The sequence below is a fragment of the Bombina bombina genome, chromosome 4 (genome assembly GCF_027579735.1).
Source record: "Bombina bombina isolate aBomBom1 chromosome 4, aBomBom1.pri, whole genome shotgun sequence".
NCBI classification, from domain to species: Eukaryota; Metazoa; Chordata; class Amphibia; order Anura; family Bombinatoridae; genus Bombina; species Bombina bombina.
In genome coordinates this window covers 170,252,107-170,278,732 of record NC_069502.1, presented here as the reverse complement: position 1 = coordinate 170,278,732, position 26,626 = coordinate 170,252,107, and the positions used below count along the sequence as shown (strand labels likewise).

Sequence of the window (26,626 nt, the reverse complement as noted above, 5' to 3'; positions counted from 1 at the left end):
TTGTATTTATGCCTCTTCAGACTGCCCCTTATTTCATTTATTTTGACAGACTTTCATTTTAGCCAATCAGTGCGGACTCTTAGGTAACTCCATGTGCGTGAACACAATGTTATCTATATGGCACACATGAACTAATGCCCTCTCGTTGTGAAAAACTGTAAAAATACATTCAGATAAGAGGCGGCCTTCAAGGGCTAAGAAAATAGCATATGAGCATTCCTAGGTTTAGCTTGCAACAAAGAATACGAATAGAACAAAGCAAAATTGATGCTAAAAGTACCATGGAAAGTTGTTTAAAATGACATTCCCTATCCGAATCATGGAAGTTTATTTTTGACTAGACTGTCCCTTTAACCCTTTCACTTCCGGAACTTCCAGACAAAAACTTGCCCAAAATACCAGAGCATTTTTAGAATTTTTGCTATCACTCCATTTAAAATGAAATAGATCCTTGTTTTTATATTTACCTGTAAAATCTATATATATTTTTTAAGTAGGTATTGATCTAGGCTCATTTTGGTATATTTCATGCCACCATTTCACTGCCAAATGCCATCAATTAAAAAAAAAAATTGGTACTTTTTTCACAAAATTTAGGTTTCTGACAGAAATGATTTACATACTGCTTGTGCAATCATGGCACAAATATTTGTAAAAGTTTCTCTGGGATCCACTTTGTTCAGAAATAGCAGACATATATGACTTTGCCATTGCTTTTTGATATATAGAAGGCCCCTAATTGCAGCTGCACACCACACTTCTATTATTCCTGGCAGTGAAGGGGTTAATTAGGTAGCTTAAAAGGTTAATGTTAGCTTTAGTGTAGAGATTACCCTGCCATCTGACACTTCCCAACCCCTGATCCCTCCCAAAACAGCTCTCTGCCTCCCCCCCCCACACACACACACTGGTCACCCCTATGTTAGGTACTGGCAGACAGCCTGCCAGTATGAAAACTTAAGGCTTTTCAAAATATATATATATATATATATATATATATATATATATATATATATATATATTTAGATTTTCTGCAGTGTAGGATCCCCCTTACCCCCACCTTCCTGACCCCCCCCCCCAAACAGCTCTCTAAACCTACCCTGCCCTAACTACTGCCGCCATCTTAGGTACTGCCAGTACCTGAAAACCGTTTTTTTTTTGTATGTTTTTTTTTTAGCGAAAAAATATTTTTTTTTAAAAAAAAATTTTTTGTTGCTTTTCCGTAGCGTAGTGCCCCCCAACCAGCGATCTTTAGTTTAGGGTCCCCCGCACCCCCTTTTTCATAGTGTAGCTTCCCCATCCCTCCCTGTTCCTTTTTTTTCCGTAGCGTAGGACCCCTCCCACTTCCTCCCACTCTCACCCGCCTCCACTGCTGGGCCGCCCACCCGCCTCCCGCCAATACCTCCCGCCCATACCTCCAGCAGAAGATAGTTACAGACGATGACACACACAGTGTCACCACCTGTAACGAACAGGCATCTGCCCTCATATGGAGGCAGAGCACCGATCATGCTGATGCTCCATATGCGGGAGATGCCTGAAGCTTCAGGAGCTCCAGATCTCGGCTGTATCTTAACAGCATATATATATATATATATGTCGTGCAGTACGATAGCCAAAGTACCGCACGTCGTGCATATATATATATATATATATATATATATATATATATATATACGTTGTTTTGGGTGAAGGGGTTAAAGGGGCATTAATAATTGTTATTATTATCAGTTATTTTTGTTTGTAGAGCGCCAACAGATTTCGCAGAGCTAATTACATTTATGATTAGAAAATATTTTAATCAAACAATTCTAATTTTTTTAACACAAATTCAAATCTTGTTTGCTGCACTTGTTTTTCAATAGTTAAAGGGCCATAATACCCAAATGTTTAAACACTTGAAAGTGATGCAGCATAACTGTAAAAAGCTGATTAGAAAATATCACCTGAACATCTCTATGTAAAAAAGAAAGATATTTTACCTCAAAAGTTCCTCAGTAGCCACCTCCCATTGTAAAGGATTTCTAAGCAGCATTTTAGTGTGTCTGTCCTGGAACATCTGAAGGGATGAGCATCGTGCACTCTCATATTATTTCACCAATCAGGTAAAGGAAGCTTACTATTAAATCTCATGAGAGTTAAGTCAAATCTCATGAGATCACAGTAAGAGTTCATGACCTCAGCACTGCTGATGCTGATTGGCTGCTGTTCATTTTTTCATTTTTTTTAATTTTTTTACCTGCAGCTGGGAGCAGCTGAGTATAACTTTTTACACAGAACTTACTCTGCTGAGCTGAGGAGATTGTGAGGTAAAATATCTTCCTTTTTTACATAGAGATGCTCAGGTGATATTTTCCTGTCAGCTTTTTACAGTTATACTGCATCAGTTTCAAGTGATTTAGCATATGAGTATTATGTCCCTTTAAGCTCTAACCACCACTTGCTTTATAGCATTTGGGAAAAAAAAGAATGTTGGCCTAATTTCTGTTAACATTCTGAGATTAATTGTTGTAAATTAATATGAAATGTAATTATTTTGATTGTGACAGTTTTCAGAAAAAATGCAATGTTATATTTATATGTAATACAGTAATATTGATTCCCATGTTAGTCTTTGAGAATAAACATTCAAATGTTTCATTTTTTTTTAATTGAAGGATATATTCAAGTTAGGGAATTGTTACACTGAAAACATCCAATAATAGAAACTATTGTTAAGGGGAACATTTTTTTCTGTATTTTGAATGGTAAAAAAAAATGTTTTGGGAAAAGTATCTTAACCCTTTGTGTGCTGAGCCATTTCACACCCCTGTGCCAGATCTGTTTTTGGTAGTTTGGCACATAAAGTTTATTTTTATTTTTTGTGAGCTACCCACACAAATTATACCTATATATTTTTTTCAGCAGACAAATTATTTTGTAGAATCAAATTAGAAAAATACTGTAATATAGAAAAATGCCACAATATGAAATGCAAAATAAACCAATTACAATATCTGTGTCATTTTTGCATGTTGTACATGGTAAGTAGGAGCACAGGAGTTATTATTTCTTAAAGGGATAGGAAAGTGAAAATTAAACTTGCAAGAATCAGATAGAGCATGCTATTTTAAGACACTTTTAAAATGACTGCTATTTTCAAATGTACTTTGTTGCCTTGGTATCCATTGTTGAAAATGAATATGCACATATCCTACACTAGTGGGAGCTAGCTGTTGATTGGTGCCTGCATACTTTTATCTCTTGTGATTGGCTAACTAGATGTGTTCAGCTAACTGCCAATAGTGCAATGCTGTTCCTTCAGCAAAGGATAACAAGAGTAAATATTACATTTGAAAGTTGTTTAAAATTGTGTGTTCTGTCCGAATCATTAATGTATTTTTGGGGGTTTCTCGTCCCCTTTTAATGCTTCAAACACACATTTAATATTTAAGATTAGTTCATCTTCCCAAAATATCAAAAGTTAGCAATTTATGTCTACAATGTTCAGTGACAAATAATAATTGAACACCAAAAGATAAAATGTATAATTTTTGTCATTTTGCACCATCTTGCAATTTTGTGCAGAAAATGAGTAGGTCTTAAAGTGAAAGTAAATCCTAGCATTTTACAAATGCTAGGATTTACTATTGAAACAAAAAAAGGGGACTTTCATTCATGAAGTATAAGGTACTTCGTGTAGAAAGCTCCTTTATTTGATTCAATCGATCACCGTTTTTACCTGGTACAGCAGCCCACGGCAAAAAAAAATTTGGCTAAGAGGTGACGTTTTCACCTCTTAGCCAATAGCCGTGCGGTAAATCCAGCTTGGCGCCCATGGAAGCCGAATTTACCGCACGACTATTGGCTAAGAGGTGAAAACGTCACCTCTTAGCCAAATTTTTTTTTTTTTTTTGCTGTGGGTTCCTGTACCAGGTAAAAATGGCGATCGATTGAATCAAATAAAGGAGCTTTCTACATGAAGTACCTTTATACTTCATGAATGAAAGTCCCCTTTATTTGTTTCAGTAGTAAATCCTAGTGTTTGTAAAACGCTAGGATTTACTTTCACTTTAAATATTAGATAATACAGTATTTTAAAATTGCACTAAATATAGATTTCCCAGAAAAGGGGCTTAACACATTTTGTATGCATGCCATGTCCAAACTCATTGTAGTAAGAAATTATTAAAAAAAAAAAAAAAGTCCAAACGAAATTCATCCTATATATCAGACATCCTCAAACTTGGCCCTCCAGAGGTTTTGGAACTACATTTCTCATGATGCTCATCCAGCATATCAGCTGGATGAGCATCATGGAAAATGTAGTTCCAAAACTTCTGGAGGGCCAAGTCTGAGGATGTCTGCATATATTATCTCATAAAATATCTATTTTTATACTCATCTGTGCACCTTTTTTTATTACTAAATTGTTACCTTTTATAGGGCTCCATTTATCATCTTGGGGCGGACATTCACCCCTGTCTGCCCGGCTTGTCCATGGAGCGTGTTAATCACCGTGGTCGGGCAAGATTAGGGAGATTGAATTTCTCCACCTAAGAGGTGTAGAACAGGGCAGGGAAGCTGCGGTCTGATGACTGCTGCTTGATAAATCCTGGCTGCCGGTTCGCTTGTGCAAACCCGCAGTCAAAGGGGAGAAAAGGTCTTGATAAATCGAGCCCCTAATGTGATGTTAGACCAAGAACAAAGGAAACACATTTATTCGAGACAATAAAAAAAAAAATTCTCTGCAGCTAATTTGCAATGCTATTTTTAACAGCTGCAATATTTTATAAAACTTTAATAGCTGCTTTATTCTTCGGTTAATCAACACATTGCAATCAAGCTGCTGCTTTAGTGTAGCTGCCTAATATAACATTACATTTCATTTCAAAATGACCTGCAGAATAATTTTAACTCAACATATACCGTCCCTCAAATGCCTATGATTCTTTCAGGTGATCACTCTATTGCTTTTTATTTTGGTACTAGGGTCCCTTTAAATGACCAGAGCACCATAAAAGTATTATATCCCTGTAGTTAGTATTGACATATTGGTGTCTTATACCTCTCTGTGTTTATAAAGGGCAATAAAGTCTCTATAAGTGCCCCCTCAAATGCTGCATGCGTGTAGGAAGGTGATGACTATTACCATCGTGTTCACCTGAAAAGTGTGTGTGTGTGTATATATATATCCTATACTATAAAAGGCCAAGTGTGTTTGTCCGAAGCTGTCATGCGCAGTAGAGACTGCACGCGGATAAACACACTGGCCTAAGTCCCTACCTGTTCTGCCGACTGCGCCGAGCAAAAGTGGGCGTGGCCGAGCGTGAAGGGGGCGGGGCCTAACGCGAAGGCCCGTGAAGGGGGCGGAGCCTAGCGTGAAGGCCCGTGAAGAGAGCTCAAACAGCTCAAGAGAGGGTGGAGGGATGTGGGGAGAGGGGGGGAGATGTGGAGAGATGGGGGGAGATGTGGAGTGAGGGAGGGGGAGATGTGGAGTGAGGGAGGGGGAGATGTGGAGAGAGGGGGGAGATGTGGAGAGAGGGGAGAGATGTGGAGAGAGGGGAGAGATGTGGAGAGAGGGGGGAGATGTGGAGAGAGGGGGGAGATGGGGAGAGATGTGGGGAGAGGGGGGAGATGTGGAGAGAGGGGGGAGATGTGGGGAGAGAGAGGGGGGGGGAGAGAGAGGGGGGAGAAAGAGGGGGGAGTTAAAGGGGGAGAGAGAGAGGGGAAAGAGAGAGGGGAGAGAGGGGGAGAGAGAGAATGAGAGAGAGAGGGAGAGAGAGAGGGGGGGAGGGGGGAGAGAGATAGAGAGGAGAGACACAGAGAGAGGGGGGAGAGAGAGGGGGGGGGAGAGATAGAGGGGCAGAGAGAGAGGGGGGAGAGAGAGAGGTGGGGAGAGATAGAGGGGCAAGAGAGAGAGAGGAGAGACAGAGGGGGGAGAGAGAGAGAGGGGGGGGGGAGAAAGAGAGAAGAGAGAGGGGAGAGAGATAGAGGGGGGAGAGAGAGAGAGAGGGGAGAGAGAGAGAGGGGGGAGAGAGGGAGAGAGAGAGAGAGAGAGAGAGAGGGGGGGGAGAGAGAGAGGGGGGGAGAGAGAAAGAGAGGGGGAGAGAGAGAGAGAGAGGGGGGAGAGAGAGAGGGGAGAGAGGGGGAGAGAGAGAGAGAGAGGGGGGAGAGAGAGAGAGGGGGGGAGAGAGATCAAAAGAGGGGGGAGAGAGAGAGGGGGGAGAGATAGAGGGGAGAGAGAGAGACAGAGAGAGGGGAGAGAGAAAGAGAGAGGCGAGAGAGAGAGAGAGAGGAGGGGAGATAGAGAGAGGGGTGAGATAGAGAGAGGGGAGAGAGAGAGAGAGAGAGGGGAGAGAGAGAGGGAAAGGGGGGGGGGGAGAGAGAGGGGAGAGAGAGAGAGGGGGGGGAGATGGAGAGAGAGAGAGGGGGAGAGAGCGCAAAAGAGAGGGGGGAGAGAGAGAAAGCAAAAGAGAGTGGGAGGGAGAGAACGCCAGGGGTGGGACCACTGTACTGCAAAAAATGGCCCGTGTGAACGGGCTTTAGGACTAGTATATATATATATATATATATATATATATATATATATATATGTGTGTGTGTGTGTGTGTGTGTATATATATATACGTGTGTGTGTGTGTATGTATATGTGTGTATATATATGTATATATATATATATATATATGTGTGTGTGTGTGGTGGGGGGGTGACATCTGAGTTGTGTGACTAGCACTGCTGATTGGATCAGTGGAGGTTTTCACTAAGTACCCACAGTGCTCCTTGGGTCCTGAGTGGCACTTTTACTGTGTGTATAACCCCTTTATGGAGAAATGGAGATAGGTGGAAGCGGGGATGGTAAGATGAGGTGCAGTGGGGGTTATTAAAAATATTTAAATACAGTTGCACTCTAGGAAATCATTTGAAATGCTGCATGTACAACAACAGTTTAGTGTCCCTTTAAGTCAATTTCATTAGAAGACAGGAACTCAGTGCAGTAAAATCTCTTAGAAATGGTGTGGCATAACGTGCTGCACACTGACAGTCTCCCATCTGACTGCTCCTTGGTGCAGCCCACAAGACGGTCTCCTTGAGTGAAATAACCAGAAGGAGGTAAGGAATGGAATACTTGTTAAAATAAACAGCATGTTCAGTTTCTACTGGCACTAATAACAAGGCACTGACACGTGCACAAGCATATAGGCTGTGTTAAATAGGTTCATTAAATAAAAACCTGTAGCTAAAAGGATGATGGACAACAAAAAACAATCTCACATGATGACACTTAACCAATCTTAACATTTCTTGAGCATTTCTATTGTTAAATTAGGTGTCTGTTTAATTAACCTGGCGGAGCCTGGGTGTTGTACCTGTGTAGGCGCAACACAGCTACTATCAGTGCTCACAAACTATCAGGCACAATAATGTTTAATGTATCGTGTGTGGCCTAGCACCTACGTTACTCTAGTCCTGTTTAATGGGACATTCTAATGTAAAAATAAAATGTTCTATTTCATCAGAGCATTTTATTTTCTATACAGAGGGTGAGAAAATAAAAGTAATATGTATGCTCCTATCAACAACTGTATTTCTTCTGTTAAGTGTGATCAGTCCACGGGTCATCATTACTTGTGGGATATTATCTGCTCCCCTACAGGAAGTGCAAGAGGATTCACCCAGCAGAGCTGCTATATAGCTCCTCCCCTCTACGTCACCTCCAGTCATTCTCTTGCACCCAGCAACTAGATAGGTCGTGTGAGAGGACTATGGTGATTATACTTAGTTTTATATCTTCAATCAAAAGTTTGTTATTTTAAAATAACACCGGAGTGTGTTATTACCTCTCTGGCAGAGTTTGAGGAAGAATCTACCAGAGTTTTGCTATGATTTTAGCCGGAGTAGTTAAGATCATATTGCTGTTTCTCGGCCATCTGAGGAGTGAGGTAAAACTTCAGATCAGGGGACAGCGGGCAGATGAATCTGCATAGAGGTATGTAGCAGTTTTTATTTTCTGACAATGGAATTGATGAGAAAATCCTGCCATACCGATATAATGTCATGTATGTATACTTTACACTTCAGTATTCTGGGGAATGGTATTTCACTAGAATTACACTGTAAGAAAGACATAAAGTTGTTTAATAACTAGAGATTATGTTTAATGTTTTTGCTGGAATGTAAAATCATTTTCATTTACTGAGGTACTGAGTGAATAAATGTTTGGGCACTATTTTTTCCACTTGGCAGTTGCTTAAATCTGTTTTTTCTGTCAGTTTCTGTTCTCCCTCACTGCTGTGTGTGTGGGGGAGGGGCGCTTTTACTATGCATCAAATATTTTCTCTCAGCAGAGCTGTGAGAATTATAGTTTGACTGACATAAAAACGTTTATTCTGTAATTTGTTTCCTGCTTTCAGAAATTGTTATCTTTGCTAATGGGATTAAACCTTTGCTAAAGTTGTGTTGTTTAATTGCTGAGGGGAACAATCCTTTGCTATATATTCTGACAAAGATTGATGCTATAACTTAATTATTTTAACTGTTATAATTTTTTTCTGTGCTTCTTAAAGGCACAGTTCGTTTTCATATTATTTGTAAATTACTTTGAAAAGTATTTTCAAGTTGCTGTTTATTTGCTAGTGTGTTAAACATGTCTGATTCAGAGGAATATCTCTGTGCTATATGTGTTAATGCCAAACTGGAGCCCAATAGAAATTTATGTACTAAATGTATTGATGCTATTTTAAAAAACAGTCAATCTGTACAAATTGAACATATTTCACCAAACAACGAGGGGAGAGTTATGCCGACTAACTCGCCTCACGTGTCAGTACCTGCATCTCCCGCTCAGGAGGTGCGTGATATTGTAGCGCCGAGTACATCTGGGCGGCCATTACAAATCACATTACAAGATATGGCTACTGTTATGACTGAAGTTTTGGCTAAACTACCAGAACTAAGAGGTAAACGTGATCACTCTGGGGTGAGAACAGAGTGCGCTGATAATGCAAGGGCCATGTCTGATACTGCGTCACAGTTTGCAGAACGTGAAGACGGAGAGCTTCATTCTGTGGGTGACGGTTCTGATCCAAATAAACTGGACTCAGACATTTCAAATTTTAAATTTAAGCTTGAGAACCTCCGTGTGTTACTAGGGGAGGTATTAGCGGCTCTGAATGATTGTAACACTGTTGCAATCCCAGAGAAAATGTGTAGGTTGGATAAATATTTTGCGGGTACCGACGAGTACTGACGTTTTTCCTATACCTAAGAGACTTACTGACATTGTTACTAAGGAGTGGGATAGACCCGGTGTGCCTTTCTCACCCCCTCCTATATTCAGAAAGATGTTTCCAATAGACGCCGCCACACGGGACTTATGGCAAATGGTCCCTAAGGTGGAGGGAGCAGTTTCTACTTTAGCTAAGCGTACCACTATCCCAGTGGAGGATAGCTGTGCTTTTTCAGATCCAATGGATAAAAAATTAGAGGGTTACCTTAAGAAAATGTTTGTTCAACAAGGGTTTATATTGCAACCTCTTGCATGTATTGCGCCTGTCACGGCTGCAGCAGCATTTTGGTTTGAGTCTCTGGAAGAGACACTTCAATCATCCACACTAGATGACATCACACACAAACTTAAATTCCTTAAGTTAGCTAATTCATTTATTTCAGATGCCGTAGTACATTTAACTAAACTTGCGGCTAAAAATTCAGGATTCGCCATTCAGGCACGCAGAGCTCTGTGGCTGAAATCCTGGTCAGCTGATGTTACGTCTAAATCTAAATTGCTTAATATTCCTTTCAAAGGGCAGACCTTATTCGGGCCCGGCTTGAAAGAGATTATTGCTGACATTACAGGAGGTAAAGGTCATGCCCTGCCTCAGGACAAGGCCAAAGCCAAGGCTAGACAGTCCAATTTTCGTTCCTTTCGTAATTTCAAAGCAGGAGCAGCATCAACTTCCTCTGCACCAAAACAGGAAGGAGCTGTTGCTCGCTACAGACAAGGCTGGAAACCTAACCAGTCCTGGAACAGGGGCAAACAGGCCAGAAAACCTGCTGCTGCCCCTAAGACAGCATGAATTGAGGGCCCCCGATCCGGGACCGGATCTAGTGGGGGGTAGACTTTCCCTCTTCGCCCAGACTTGGGCAAGAGATGTTCAGGATCCCTGGGCGTTAGAGATCATATCTCAGGGATACCTTCTGGACTTCAAATCCTCTCCCCCAAGAGGGAGATTTCATCTGTCAAGGTTGTCAACAAACCTAACAAAGAAGGAAGCGTTTCTACGCCGCGTACAAGATCTTTTATTAATGGGAGTGATCCATCCAGTTCCGCGGTTGGAACTAGGACAAGGGTTTTACTCAAATCTGTTTGTAGTTCCCAAAAAAGAGGGAACCTTCAGGCCAATCTTGGATTTAAAGATCCTAAACAAATTCCTAAGAGTTCCATCGTTCAAGATGGAAACTATTCGAACATTTTTGCCCATGATCCAAGAGGGTCAGTACATGACCACAGTGGATTTAAAGGATGCTTACCTTCACATACCGATTCACAAAAGCCATTACCGGTATCTAAGGTTTGCCTTTTTGACAGGCATTACCAGTTTGTAGCTCTTCCATTCGGACTGGCTACGGCTCCAAGAATCTTCACAAAGGTTCTGGGCACTCTTCTGGCGGTACTAAGACCGCGAGGAATTTCAGTAGCTCCGTACTTAGACGACATACTGATACAAGCTTCAAGCCTTCAAACTGCCAAATCTCATACAGAGATAGTACTGGCATTTCTAAGGTCGCATGGATGGAAAGTGAACGAAAAGAGAAGTTCTCTCTTTCCACTCACAAGAGTTCCCTTCCTGGGGACTCTGATAGATTCTGTACAAATGAAGATTTACCTAACAGAGGACAGGTTAACAAAACTTCAAAGTGCATGCCGTGTCCTTCATTCTATTCAACACCCATCAGTAGCTCAATGCATGGAGGTAATCGGACTAATGGTAGCAGCAATGGACATAGTTCCTTTTGCACGCCTATATCTCAGACCACTGCAACTGTGCATGCTAAGTCAGTGGAATGGGGATTACTCAGATTTGTCCCCCACTCTAAATCTGAATCAAGAGACCAGAAATTCTCTTCTATGGTGGCTTTATCGGCCACATCTGGCCAGGGGAATGCCATTCAGCAGGCCAGACTGGTCAATTGTAACAACAGACGCCAGCCTACTAGGTTGGGGCGCTGTCTGGAATTCTCTGAAGGCTCAGGGACTATGGAATCAGGAGGAGAGTCTTCTTCCAATAAACATTCTGGAATTGAGAGCAGTCCTCAATGCTCTTCTGGCTTGACCCCAGTTAACAACTCGGGGGTTCATCAGGTTCCGGTCGGACAACATCACGACTGTAGCTTATATCAACCATCAGGGAGGGACAAGAAGCTCCCTAGCAATGATGGAAGTATCGAAGATAATTCGCTGGGCAGAGTCTCACTCTTGCCACCTGTCTGCAATCCACATCCCGGGAGTGGAGAACTGGGAGGCGGATTTCTTAAGTCGTCAGACTTTTCATCCGGGGGAGTGGGAACTTCATCCAGAGGTCTTTGCCCAAATACTTCGACGTTGGGGCAAACCAGAGATAGATCTCATGGCGTCTCGACAGAACGCCAAGCTTCCGCGCTACGGGTCCAGATCCAGGGATCCGGGAGCGGTCCTGATAGATGCCTTGACAGCACCATGGACCTTCAGGATGGCTTATGTGTTTCCACCTTTCCCGATGCTTCCTCGATTGATTGCCAGAATCAAACAGGAGAAAGCATCAGTGATTCTAATAGCGCCTGCATGGCCACGCAGGACTTGGTATACAGATCTGGTGGACATGTCATTCTGTCCACCTTGGTCGTTACCTCTGAAACAGGACCTTCTGATTCAGGGTCCTTTCAAACATCAAAATCTAACTTCTCTGAAGCTGACTGCTTGGAAATTGAACGCTTGATCTTATCAAAGCGTGGTTTTTCTGAGTCAGTTATTGATACCTTAATACAGGCTAGGAAGCCTGTTACCAGAAAGATTTACCATAAAATATGGCGTAAATACCTATATTGGTGCGAATCCAAAGGTTACTCTTGGAGTAAGGTTAGGATTCCTAGGATATTGTCTTTTCTACAAGAAGGTTTAGAAAAGGGGTTATCCGCTAGTTCCTTAAAGGGACAGATCTCAGCTCTGTCCATTCTGTTACACAAGCGTCTGTCAGAAGTTCCAGACGTTCAGGCTTTTTGTCAGGCTTTGGCCAGGATTAAACCTGTGTTTAAAGCTGTGGCTCCACCATGGAGTTTAAACCTTGTTCTTAACGTCTTTACAGGGTGTTCCGTTTGAACCCCTTCATTCCATTGTTATAAAGTTGTTATCTTGGAAAGTTCTATTTTTAATGGCTATTTCCTCGGCTCGAAGAGTCTCTGAGTTATCAGCCTTACATTGTGATTCTCCTTATTTGATTTTTCACTCGGATAAGGTAGTTCTGCGTACTAAACCTGGGTTCTTACCTAAGGTAGTCACTAACAGGAATATCAATCAGGAGATTGTTGTTCCATCCTTGTGCCCAAATCCTTCTTCGAGGAAGGAACGTCTTTTGCACAATCTGGATGTAGTTCGTGCCCTTAAATTTTATTTACAGGCAACTAAAGATTTTCGACAAACGTCTTCCCTGTTTGTCGTTTACTCTGGTCAGAGGAGAGGTCAAAAAGCTTCTGCTACCTCTCTCTCTTTTTGGCTTCGTAGCATAATTCGTTTAGCTTATGAGACTGCTGGACAGCAGCCTCCTGAAAGAATTACAGCTCATTCCACTAGAGCTGTGGCTTCCACTTGGGCCTTTAAGAATGAGGCCTCTGTTGAACAGATTTGCAAGGCTGCAACTTGGTCTTCGCTTCATACTTTTTCCAAATTTTACAGATTTGACACTTTTGCTTCCTCGGAGGCTATTTTTGGGAGAAAGGCTCTTCAGGCAGTGGTTCCTTCTGTATAAAGAGCCTGCCTATCCCTCCCGTCATCCGTGTACTTTTGCTTTGGTATTGGTATCCCACAAGTAATGATGACCCGTGGACTGATCACACTTAACAGAAGAAAACATAATTTATGCTTACCTGATAAATTCCTTTCTTCTGTAGTGTGATCAGTCCACGGCCCGCCCTGTTTTTTAAGGCAGGTAAATATTTTTTAAATTATACTCCAGTCACCACTACACCCTTGGCTTCTCCTTTCTCGTTGGTCCTTGGTCGAATGACTGGAGGTGACGTAGAGGGGAGGAGCTATATAGCAGCTCTGCTGGGTGAATCCTCTTGCACTTCCTGTAGGGGAGCAGATAATATCCCACAAGTAATGATGACCCGTGGACTGATCACACTACAGAAGAAAGGAATTTATCAGGTAAGCATAAATTATGTTTTCTCCAACATTGGTGTGTCCGGTCCACGGCGTCATCCTTACTTGTGGGATATCTCTTCCCCAACAGGAAATGGCAAAGAGTCCCAGCAAAGCTGGCCATATAGTCCCTCCTAGGCTCCGCCCACCCCAGTCATTCTCTTTGTCGTTGCACAGGCAACATCTCCACGGAGATGGTTAAGAGTTTTTTGGTGTTTAAATGTAGTTTTTATTCTTCTATCAAGTGTTTGTTATTTTAAAATAGTGCTGGTATGTACTATTTACTCTGAAACAGAAAAGGATGAAGATTTCTGTTTGTGAGAGGAAGATGATTTTAGCAGACAGTAACTAAAATCGATTGCTGTTTCCACATAGGACTGTTGAGATGAAGTAACTTCAGTTGGGGGAAACAGTTAGCAGACTTTTCTGCTTAAGGTATGACTAGCCATATTTCTAACAAGACCATGTAATGCTGGAAGGCTGTCATTTCCCCTCATGGGGACCGGTAAGCCATTTTCTTAGTCAAACAAACAGAATAAAGGGCTTAATATGGGCTAAAAAACTGGTAGACATTTTTATGAGCTAAATCGATTGCTTTATTTGGGCATTTTATTCATATTTATGCTGACAATTCGCATTTATAAACTTGGGGAACGTTTATTAAACGGCAGGCACTATGTTAGACACCTTTTCCAGTCAGGGGGCCTTCCTAGTTGTAGACTGAGCCTCATTTTCGCGCCATTACTGCGCAGTTGTTTTTTGAGAGCAGGGCATGCAGATGCATGTGTGAGGATCTGAAATTTGCTGGAAAAGCTTCTAGAAGGCGTCAGTTGGTATCGTATTCCCCTCTGGGCTTGGTTGGGTCTCAGCAAAGGCTATAGCTGGGACTGTATAGGGGTTAAATTTGTAAACGGCTCCGGTTCCGTTATTTTAAGGGTTAAAGCTCTGAAATTTGGTGTGCAATACTCTTAATGCTTTAAGACACTGTGGTGAAATTTTGGTAATTTTTGAACAATTCCTTCATACTTTTTCACATATTCAGTAATAAAGTGTTTTCTTTTTAAAATTTAAAGAGACAGTAACGGTTTTGTTTTAAAACGTTTTTTGTGCTTTGTTGACAAGTTTAAGCCTGTTTAATATGTCTGTGCCTTCGGATAAGCTATGTTCTATATGTATGAAAGCCAATGTGTCTCCCCATTTAAATTTATGTGATAATTGTGTCATAGCGTCCAAACAAAGTAAGGACAGTACTGCCACAGATAATGAAATTGCCCAAGATGATTCCTCAGATGAGGGGAGTAAACATGATACATCATCTCCTACTGTGTCTACACCAGTTTTGCCCACACAGGAGGCCCCTAGTACATCTAGTGCGCCAATGCTTATTACCATGCAACAATTAACGGCTGTAATGGATAACTCCATAGCAAATATTTTATCCAAAATGCCTACTTATCAGAGAAAGCGCGATTGCTCTGTTTTAAACACTGAAGAGCAGGAGGGTGCTGATGATAATTGTTCTGTCATACCCTCACACCAATCTGAAGGGGCCATGAGGGAGGTTTTGTCAGATGGGGAAATTTCAGATTCAGGAAAAATTTCTCAACAAGCTGAACCTGATGTTGTGACATTTAAATTTAAATTAGAACATCTCCGCGCACTGCTTAAGGAGGTGTTATCTACTCTGGATGATTGCGACAACTTGGTCATTCCAGAGAAGTTATGCAAGATGGACAAGTTCCTAGAGGTTCCGGTGCACCCCAACGCTTTTCCTATACCCAAGCGGGTGGCGGACATAGTAAATAAGGAGTGGGAAAAGCCCGGCATACCTTTTGTTCCCCCCCCCCCTATATTTAAGAAATTATTTCCTATGGTCGACCCCAGAAAGGACTTATGGCAGACAGTCCCTAAGGTCGAGGGGGCAGTTTCTACTCTAAACAAACGCACTACTATTCCTATCGAAGATAGTTGTGCTTTCAAAGATCCTATGGATAAAAAATTGGAGGGTTTGCTTAAAAATATTTTTGTACAGCAAGGTTACCTTCTACAACCCATTTCGTGCATTGTTCCTGTCACTACAGCAGCGTGGTTCTGGTTCGAGGAACTAGAAAACTCGCTTAGTAGAGAGACTCCATATGGGGAGGTTATGGACAGAGTTCACGCACTTAAGTTGGCAAACTCTTTTATTTTAGATGCCGCTTTGCAATTAGCTAGATTAGCGGAGAAAAATTCAGGGTTTGCTATTGTGGCGCGCAGAGCGCTTTGGCTAAAGTCTTGGTCAGCGGATGTGTCATCCAAGACAAAATTGCTTAACATCCCTTTCAAAGGTAAAACTCTATTTGGACCAGAATTGAAAGAGATTATTTCAGACATCACTGGGGGAAAGGGCCACGCCCTTCCACAAGATAGGCCTTTCAAGGCCAAAAACAAGTCTAATTTTCGTTCCTTTCGCAATTTCAGGAACGGACCGGCCTCTAATTCTGCATCCTCTAAGCAAGAGGGTAATGCCTCACAACCCAAACCAGCCTGGAAACCGATGCAAGGCTGGAACAAGGGTAAGCAGGCCAAGAAGCCTGCCGCTGCTAACAAAACAGCATGAAGGAGTAGCCCCCGATCCGGGACCGGATCTAGTGGGGGGCAGACTCTCTCTCTTTGCTCAGGCTTGGGCAAGAGATGTTCAGGATCCCTGGGCGCTAGAAATAGTTTCTCAGGGTTATCTCCTGGAATTCAGGGAACTACCCCCAAGGGGAAGGTTCCACATGTCTCACTTATCCTCAAACCAAATAAAGAGACAGACGTTCTTACATTGTGTAGAAGACCTGTTAAAGATGGGAGTGATACACCCAGTTCCAATAAAGGAACAAGGAATGGGATTTTATTCCAATCTGTTCGTAGTTCCCAAAAAAGAGGGAACTTTCAGACCAATTTTGGATTTGAAGATCCTAAACAAATTTCTCAGGGTACCATCGTTCAAGATGGAAACCATTCGAACGATTCTACCCACTATCCAGGAAAGTCAATTTATGACTACCGTGGATCTAAAGGATGCGTACCTACATATTCCTATCCACAGAGAACATCATCAGTTCCTAAGGTTCGCTTTTCTGGACAAGCATTACCAGTTTGTGGCCCTCCCATTCGGGTTAGCCACTGCTCCAAGGATTTTCACAAAGGTACTAGGGTCCCTTCTAGCGGTTCTAAGACCGAGGGGCATTGCAGTAGTACCTTACTTGGACGACATTCTAATACAAGCGTCGTCCCTGTCAAAAGCAAAGGCTCATACAGACATCGTTCTGGCCTTTCTCAGATCACACGGATGGAAGGTGAATATAGAAAAAAGTTCTCTGTCTTCGTCGACAAGAGTTCCCTTCTTGGGAACAATAATAGATTCCTTAGAAATGAGGATTTTTCTGACAGAGGTCAGAAAGTCAAAACTTCTAAGCACTTGTCAAGTTCTTCATTCTGTTCCTCGTCCTTCCATAGCGCAGTGCATGGAAGTAGTAGGGTTGATGGTTGCAGCAATGGACATAGTTCCTTTTGCACGAATTCATCTAAGACCATTACAACTGTGCATGCTCAAACAGTGGAATGGGGGCTATACAGACTTGTCTCCAATGATTCAAGTAGATCAGAAGACCAGAGATTCACTCCGTTGGTGGCTGACCCTGGACCATCTGTCCCAGGGAATGAGCCTCCGCAGAGTCTAGTGGGCTGGGGCGCGGTCTGGGAATCCCTGAAAGCTCAGGGTCTATGGTCTCGGGAAGAGTCTCTTCTCCCGATAAACATTCTGGAACTGAGAGCGATATTCAATGCTCTCAGGGCTTGGCCTCAACTAGCAAAGGCCAGATTCATAAGGTTCCAATCAGACAACATGACGACCGTTGCGTATATCAATCATCAGGGGGGAACAAGGAGTTCCCTGGCGATGAAAGAAGTGACCAAAATAATTCAATGGGCGGAGGATCACTCCTGCCACCTGTCTGCGATCCACATCCCAGGTGTGGAAAACTGGGAGGCGGATTTTCTGAGTCGTCAGACATTCCATCCGGGGGAGTTGTAACTCCATCCGGAGATCTTTGCCCAAATAACTCAATTATGGGGCATTCCAGACATGGATCTGATGGCGTCTCGTCAGAACTTCAAGGTTCCTTGCTACGGGTCCAGATCCAGGGATCCCAAGGCGACTCTAGTAGATGCACTAGTAGCACCTTGGACCTTCAACCTAGCTTATGTATTTCCACCGTTTCCTCTCATTCCCAGGCTGGTAGCCAGGATCAATCAGGAGAGGGCCTCGGTGATCTTGATAGCTCCTGCGTGGCCACGCAGGACTTGGTATGCAGACCTGGTGAATATGTCATCGGTTCCACCATGGAAGCTACCTTTGAGACAGGACCTTCTTGTTCAGGGTCCATTCGCACATCCAAATCTGGTCTCCCTCCAGCTGACGGCTTGGAGATTGAACGCTTGATTCTATCGAAGCGTGGGTTTTCAGATTCTGTGATAGATACTCTGGTTCAGGCCAGAAAACCGGTAACTAGAAAGATTTACCATAAAATATGGAAAAGATATATCTGTTGGTGTGAATCCAAAGGATTCCCGTGGAATAAGATAAAAATTCCTAAGATTCTCTCCTTTCTACAAGAAGGTTTGGAGAAAGGATTATCTGCAAGTTCTCTAAAGGGACAGATCTCTGCTTTATCTGTCTTACTACACAAAAGACTGGCAGCTGTGCCAGATGTTCAAGCATTTGTTCAGGCTCTGGTTAGGATCAAGCCTGTTTACAGACCTTTGACTCCTCCCTGGAGTCTAAATCTAGTTCTTTCAGTTCTTCAAGGGGTTCCGTTTGAACCTTTACATTCCATAGATATTAAGTTACTATCTTGGAAAGTTTTGTTTTTGGTTGCAATTTCTTCTGCTAGAAGAGTTTCAGAGTTATCTGCTCTGCAGTGTTCTCCGCCCTATCTGGTGTTCCATGCAGATAAGGTGGTTTTGCGTACTAAGCCTGGTTTTCTTCCTAAGGTTGTTTCTAACAAAAATATTAACCAGGAGATAGTTGTACCTTCTTTATGTCCGAATCCAGTTTCAAAGAAGGAACGTTTGTTACACAATTTGGACGTAGTCCGTGCTCTAAAATTCTATTTAGAGGCTACAAAAGATTTCAACAAACATCTTCCTTGTTTGTTGTTTATTCTGGTAAAAGGAGAGGGCAAAAAGCGACTTCTACCTCTCTTTCCTTTTGGCTTAAAAGCATCATCCGATTGGCTTATGAGACTGCCGGACGGCAGCCTCCTGAACGAATCACAGCTCACTCCACTAGGGCTGTGGCTTCCACATGGGCCTTCAAGAACGAGGCTTCTGTTGACCAGATATGTAAGGCAGCGACTTGGTCTTCACTGCACACTTTTGCCAAATTTTACAAATTTGATACTTTTGCTTCTTCGGAGGCTATTTTTGGGAGAAAGGTTTTGCAAGCTGTGGTGCCTTCCGTTTAGGTAACCTGATTTGCTCCCTCCCTTCATCCGTGTCCTAAAGCTTTGGTATTGGTTCCCACAAGTAAGGATGACGCCGTGGACCGGACACACCAATGTTGGAGAAAACAGAATTTATGCTTACCTGATAAATTACTTTCTCCAACGGTGTGTCCGGTCCACGGCCCGCCCTAGTTTTTTAATCAGGTCTGATGAATTATTTTATCTAACTACAGTCACCACGGTACCATATGGTTTCTCCTATATATATTTCCTCCTGTCCGTCGGTCGAATGACTGGGGTGGGCGGAGCCTAGGAGGGACTATATGGCCAGCTTTGCTGGGACTCTTTGCCATTTCCTGTTGGGGAAGAGATATCCCACAAGTAAGGATGACGCCGTGGACCGGACACACCGTTGGAGAAAGTAATTTATCAGGTAAGCATAAATTCTGTTTTTTATCTAGAGAAGAATGGAAATGCAACAAAAAAATGGTCTAGAAAACGCTAATAAATAGCCATTTACAGGAAATGCTGAAAGACCTCTGCAAAGAAAATCATTTGTAGGGTTAGGAGTTCAGCCTTCAACTGATGTCAGGACGTCTTGTTTTTATGAAACAACTAACTCAGTCAGTCACATTAATGAGTTCTTTTGTATTAGAACTGGCGTTTACAAATACTGATATATGGTTGATTCTTTGTTTATGTAGCCTGTTTGTTTACTTCCTAGTTTCACTATAGAAACCTCCCTTTGGACCAGTCTCCTCCTGAGATGACGATGCTCTGATTGTTGTTATTTTTGCATGTAAATAGGTGTCAAATACTTTGCAATGGTTTGTAACACAGCTTTCATGAATTAGACTGCAATCATTTATGTTTAAAGGATCAATACTAAATGTTTCTCTCGTACTTAGAAAAAGCATTACTCAAATATGGTCAGTGTATCAGTGCATTTCAAATATTTTATGAAAAGTTTTTTTTGCAGAATGCTTGCTTTAGCAAAACTCCTAAATGTTACCACTGCCAAAGTTATATTGTTTAACATGCAAGTGACCCACTGCTGTTCATCAATTGATAAAGTTGTTAAGATAGGTTTTTATTTACTTGTATATTTATGTAGTATGTGGTAAAAGCACCATTTTAAAAACAGTTAAATAATAATGGATTTATTGCAGATATTGAAAGTTTGGATTTGTCTATGTATTGAGAACTCATTAAAGGGGAATAAACAATTTACCTGTATTAGTAAAAATATTTGTAAATTATTTTACAAACAAACCTAGTACATCCCTGTGGGTTTTATAAACATTTAATATGTTTCTTGGTTACATTATTTTATGGAATATGTGTATGTTTATTTCACATTGTATTTTCTTAAACATATTTAATATGGGCTTTAAGCTCCCAATCCAGGAATGTAGTGATACAGTGAAGACAAAATTCAATATATCAGGATTTAGATTGTTATTTTTAAAATCTGCTATTAACCAGTTTATCTTACTACTGAAAAGGTCATAATATGTTAAAATATCATACAATTACTGGTATGCCCACAGGGATGTAATATTTAGACTGCAGATTTTGCTTGAGTGAGCTGAACGGTGTATAAAGAACACATCCAGTCATGCAGTTGTAATATTTGCCATTATTTTTTTCTTTTCAGTGCATGACTCCACCACACAGTCCAGATTTTGTTGAGCCCTGCACAACGCTCCCGCCTGACTCCCATGTCACGTATTCCAAGACAGTTACTGTCATGTCGAATAGCTCAGGATGTTCAGTCACTTCATCAAATCCATCCAAACCATTGGTTTTAAGCGTCCACAGGCAGCCTTCTCAGGGTCCAGAAACATCTCCACCATGCAGGGCGATGGCCACTAGTGTGATACGTCACACTGCTGACAGCTCTGCGTTTAACTACATTCCTGCAGCTTCAGTGAAAACAAAGGTACCAGCAGAAGACAGAACCTCCCGAGCAAGCAAAAAAGACCAACATTCCGTACCTTCCAAGGACATACAGGCCTCTGATGCCACAAGGAGTGAACCTCTAGCACTGCACCTTTCCCAGCCCACAAATGCATGTCCTAACAGAAACACAAGCTGCCAGCTTAATGCCCAGGCACTTCCACCACCAAAATGTGAATGTGAAGACTCTAGTGACTGTAACCCATCAGCTACTGTTCCTGCACCCAGCCCCCCTGTCATTTGCCAGATGATTCCAGTTAGTGCACAACCTGGTGTTATTTCTACTTTTATTAAGCCACCTGCACAGGCTGTATCCCATACAGTAAAGCCGATCCTGCCCCAGAATGCACCAGTTCCCCAACAAGTGCTTATGGGGACTTCTATGTCTCAGGGAGCTGTGATGTTTGTCTTCCCTCAAGCATCTGTCACTCAGCCATCTCCACATTGTCCACAAACACTTATGACTGTAGGGAACACAAAGCTATTACCCCTAGCACCTGCCCCAGTGTTTATTGCTTCAGGCCAAAGTAGCCCACCACAGATGGACTTTTCCAGGCAGCGTAAATATGTCTGTAACTTTTCTGGTTGCAGGAAGACATACTTGAAAAGTTCTCACCTCAAAGCACATCTCCGCACACATACAGGTGAGTTACAGGGGAATTTATAGCGCTGTAAAAGGTGATTTTATTTATATAACTGTCTGAGAAGAGGACATTTTGGAATTTGTATGAAATTCTTAAGCTGCATGAATTGAAGTTAAAGGTATGGTAAAGTCAAAGTTAGTAATTATAAATTTAGAGCAGAGGTTTTTAAAGTCTTACACGTGGGCCTCCCCTTTGGTGAAACTTTCAAGATGATTCCCCTTCCCATATCACCAGCTCAAATAGATATTAAAAAGCTTTAAAGAATGCGCTTTGAAATGCTTGTAGATTATTTATTAAAACTGCAGAGATATGAAAATGTGAAGATATAACTGGCAGGATTTTATTTTGCACTATTCTCAGCTGGCTGCAATATACTGCTCCCTCTTCCCTCTGCAGACCAGCGAGCTGTGGAACATATTGGGAATGGTAGTTTTTCAAATCAACATCACACCATCGTGTAGGCCACAGCCCTCTTTCATTTGGCAGAGGTTTCAGCTGGCAGCGGTCTACAGAATGATAGTGTTGATTTGGCTGCAGCTGGAATGTATTTTATAAGGGGGATAACAGGACAATAGGGTCCCTAAAATATAAGAGCCAAACCTAACAAAAGGGACCCGGGCCCTGTCTTCACTGTACTGCGCACTGTAGCGCTCACTGTACTGCGCAAAGGCTTTTAAAGAGAGGTTAGGGCAGATGTTCACATTGTTCTTAATTTAATAAAAAAAAGGTATTTTGTTCTTGTCATTTAAAGGGACAGTAAAGACCTTGAAATTACAAGATAATTATCTTATGCTCCTATAGAATAACAGTGTTCTCCCAAGGCCCTTTTTAATGGGTGAACCACCTAACTCATTTTACTGACCACCCGGCTAAAAATGAGCTAAAATTGTCTAATATTTTTTTTTTCCCAATGTTTATTGCTTAAATTATTATTAAATACATTTAAATTCAAATTTGCAATGAATTTGTGCTTTGGATAGCAGAAAATGTTACAATATAAGAAAGTACTACACTGCCCCCACCGGGGCTACTTTATAATGCCTCCTGGCTTGCAAAATCTTCTGTGGAGAACAGTGAATAACATATCATTGAAGCCTTAATGTTTTTAAAACAAATAAACATCCTTTTTACTGCAATTGTTTTTCAATAGCCAAACTCTAGCCACCTTTTGCATTATTGGATTAGCTAATCCTCGCTTGAGTCTGCAGACAACAAGGCTAACCATGATCATATTGTTTGTATAACAAGTCTTGTTTTGGAGTTGTTTTCAGTTAAATCTGATAAGTGAAAGATATTTAGTAGAGTTAGCTTTGAAAAATCTGAATTGTGCATCTTCATCTCCATCATTGTTTAGGTCGTGCAAATCAAGAGAAAGCTCTTGTGCAGTAAACTAAATTATTTTATATGATTGAGGTAGACTTTGCATAAAATAACCATAAATGTTGTTAGAAATCACAATACTCTTGTATCTTATAAATCATTTTTGCAACGTTTTGGCAATTTTTATTAAATTTCCTCTCTACTTGCAGGTGAGAAACCTTTCAGCTGTAGGTGGGAAGGCTGTGATAAAAAGTTTGCACGCTCAGATGAACTTTCAAGGCACCGAAGAACTCACACAGGCGAGAAAAAATTTGCTTGCTCTGTATGTGACCGCAGATTCATGCGCAGTGACCACTTGACCAAGCACGCTCGACGACACTCAGCCAATAAGAAAATACCTGCATGGCAGGCAGAAGTTGGAAAGTTGAACAAAATTGCAACATCAGATGTATCACAGAACACTGGGCCTTCCTTAGGCATGCTCTTTTCAATACCTCCTGCTGTTTAAAAAGTTTGGGGAATGAATAAACTTTCATCAAAATTCACCTTTGGATGAATGCTCTGAAACGCCATTGACTTTGAACACATATACAATACATATTTTGAATCCAGCCGCCCTATTAAGTCATAACCATAAATGACAGAAATTCTGATAAATACGCAATTTTATAAAAACCTCAATTTTGCAGAGAAAGCAAAGCTAAATTTTACTGGCAATAATAAGCTAGCAACAGATGCAGAATTTTTAAAAGTGGATTTTTTTCTGCGCTCATGATTTTGCCAGAAGTAGCATGTATCAGTTTTCAGAAATTGTGATGTGTTATAATAGGGCAGAAAGGATATATATGTATTGCAGAGAGACAGGGCACGTGTGCAGTAAATAAGAGTGTATGTGTCTGCTTTCAATCTGTAAGGCACTTAAAAGGACTGAGGTCCCTGTGATCTTAAGCTCTCTGCTCTATCAAGATTATCTAAGAAGTCTTATCAGTAGCAAGCACTCTGAAATAATTTTACAAAGGCAAATTTTAGCTTGAGAGCTGTTTATCTAGACATGCAGGGATGTGAAATAGAGTCACCTACATAACAACATAATGCTGAAAAAATGCAAAGATTTAGCATAATTTCTCTCAGTGCTGGTGAGTTTTTGATCATCAATTCCTAAGTGAGTAGAAAATATGTTGTTCACAGAGTATGTTTTTATCAACATTGTGCAACTTTTATTGTGAATTTAAATTCTCTGACAGACACCGGAAATTTGGAGGGCTTGTAGATTGTTTTTGTTCGTACAATCATATAACGCAACTCTGCCTTTCCCTATGTGAGTCTGTGTTTACAAGTTTATATTGTATTTAGATCAACATAGTTTCAGGCCCTGTAGCTATACTGTCTGTTCTCAAACCAAATGCACATCACATATAGGTTAAAACATAGTTGATAAGTTCATCTTGTATATTCATCAAAGGGAATTTGAAAAAAGCTTGTTTAATAAGTATTTGCACTATTCTTCTGTATGTAACGTTTTACCATGTTTTATCGTATTGTATGTAATCATTCACTTTCTTTTATTTAACATATGTTAAATGGGAATTCATTTATGCATTCATTAATCCCAAGGCTGCACTCCTGTGGGGAAGAGTTGAAAATTTAATTTCCACAATACCTAATGATATGTTTAATGTGCCAAAGCTTGGTAACAAATGCCTTAAATCAGGGGTATAAAAAATAAGGTTTAGTGGATCTTTTCAATTTGACCACTGCTCCTGCTCCTAAAAATATGCCTAGCACCTTAGATCTGTTTTTCTGAATCTACTAAAATAAATCTTCATATATATTTTATGGGGGAATTCTCAACCACAACTTATTGGATTATTCTGCATGTGTTTGTATGAAAAGCTCCATGTTTGGCTCCAAATTATATGTGTGTTGATGGCTCCCAAGTTTCAGATATATCTTAGCACCTGCCTTACATTGTGCTAAGTTTAGGGTACAGTGTGTACATAGAATGTTTTGTAAATAAACTAACACAAGGTATCAACGACCAAGTTTTTGCCTATTAATCATATCACGATTCACTGTCCACTGCAGGCCTCTTGTGGAAAGGTACCTAGACAGAATAAAAAATCTTGTTTTGTATCACTGTACTTTTTGAATGACTCAGTGTTATTACCTCATGCATTGATTGCTTATGTAAGCCTTTTTGTGCTTCACGTAGAGGCTTCCTCAGTTGTATTTTTTTTCTTTCTGGGCCTGTAATGCTACAAATGTCACCTGTCCCATAGCATACGTTTATTAAAGACAATGGCAGATATAGGAACCATTTTAAGATTTCAGTAAGGGCTGTGCATGGAACACCACAGTATATTGTTGCATCATTGCCATCAAGTGGGTCCTTTGCATTTAGAATATATTTTATCAGACTTTTTAATTTGGCAAATAAACAGTGGTAGATGTAAGTTGTAATATGAATTTATAGGTTCTATATTTTTATCTAGACTTGTATAAAAATAACCGAACCCTTTTATTGTATTAAAAGTCTAGATTAAAAAAAAAAACCTGTAAATTCATATGACAGCTGAAATCTAACATGACTATAAATAACGTCCACAGAGTAATCCCTACAAAATATGTTGGGGAAATTCTAGTTCAGTAATGTTTACAATTTTGTTGTTGTACATTTATAAGAAAACATATTCTAAATATTATATACCCTTTTTTCTTAAAAATCTATTTTTTATTTTATAAACACATTATACCAGCCCTACAAAATATTGTAGCAAGTAAGGTGAGCCGTGGACTGTGATAAAATTGGCAAAGCTTATTTGTAGTATTTAAATCATGATGAGTGTACAAATATAATCACTTTTTGTGAATTAAATGTACAAATATAATCACTCCCACGTCTTTCATGCACAAGGATGATATTGGTGCTCTGACATCAGTGTTACCACTGTGATTTTGTGCAGTCACCTTTTTATATTGCAGGGATTTTTTATAGTTGTGTAATATTTATTGAGCTGAGACATCACGATCTAGTCATTTAATTTTGCCCTTGATCCTCCAATACAATCATAGATCGTTTACACACCTACATTTTTAACATCTTGGCTGCTAAAGACAGCTAAAACATTTTCTGGCAACCAGGTGGTTAAACTTGTATTTCCCTATATTCCTCAAGGGGTTATATGAGTACCGGTAAATAATTCTGCGTACTATAATACTAAATAGGCCATTTGTAGCATGAACAGAAATGCAGCCTTCCTGCATTGTTTTGCCCAAGTTATACTAATTACTTTTTGTACATTAAGCTTATAAGTATTTTCTTTTATTAAATATTTCATAAATATGTTTGTAAATTCAGTTGTTTTATGAGACTTTTGTCACTTTTTGAAATCCGATAAACATTTTATTTGCATAAAATAAACTTGTGTTAGTGTTTTTTTATATTGTTATCATTATCCTACTCATTCACAATTCCAGTTCCTGGAAATATATGATTGTCTAAATACTTTTGATCTGCTCTGGTCTGGATATATTTGTGTGTCAAGCAACACTTGTTTATAATGTGTTTTCCCAGATATAACATGACACAGCTACACAACTGTATTTGGCTGTAACAAATTTGATATACCTTTTTTTTGTGGAGAATCTCAGGTCACACTCAGCGGATCAATGAGGTTTCAGTGAACAGTTTATGCTGCAGTTTCTAACAATAAATTGGGTGTTCTGCAAAGCTACAGAGTAAAATCCATTTGGGACCTATACTAACTCTAACCTGTGCTGCCAATATAGTTTTATTTTAAAATGTGGCAAAAAATATAAATTAAAATCTTTGTGGACAGTGGCTTCCAAACTTT

General features: G+C 40.7%; 1 protein-coding gene across 1 annotated transcript in view; it reads left to right on the top strand.

The window, feature by feature from the left end:
* Nucleotides 1-26,193, top strand: part of KLF11 (KLF transcription factor 11) — a 32,591-nt gene extending 6,398 nt beyond the window's left edge. The window contains exons 3-4 of the mRNA XM_053709694.1: nt 20,507-21,452; nt 22,982-26,193. Coding sequence (XP_053565669.1) covers nt 20,507-21,452; nt 22,982-23,280 — 1,245 coding nt within the window. The 3' untranslated portion in view covers nt 23,281-26,193. The remainder of the gene's footprint in view (nt 1-20,506; nt 21,453-22,981) is intronic.
* Nucleotides 26,194-26,626: the final 433 nt, after the last annotated feature.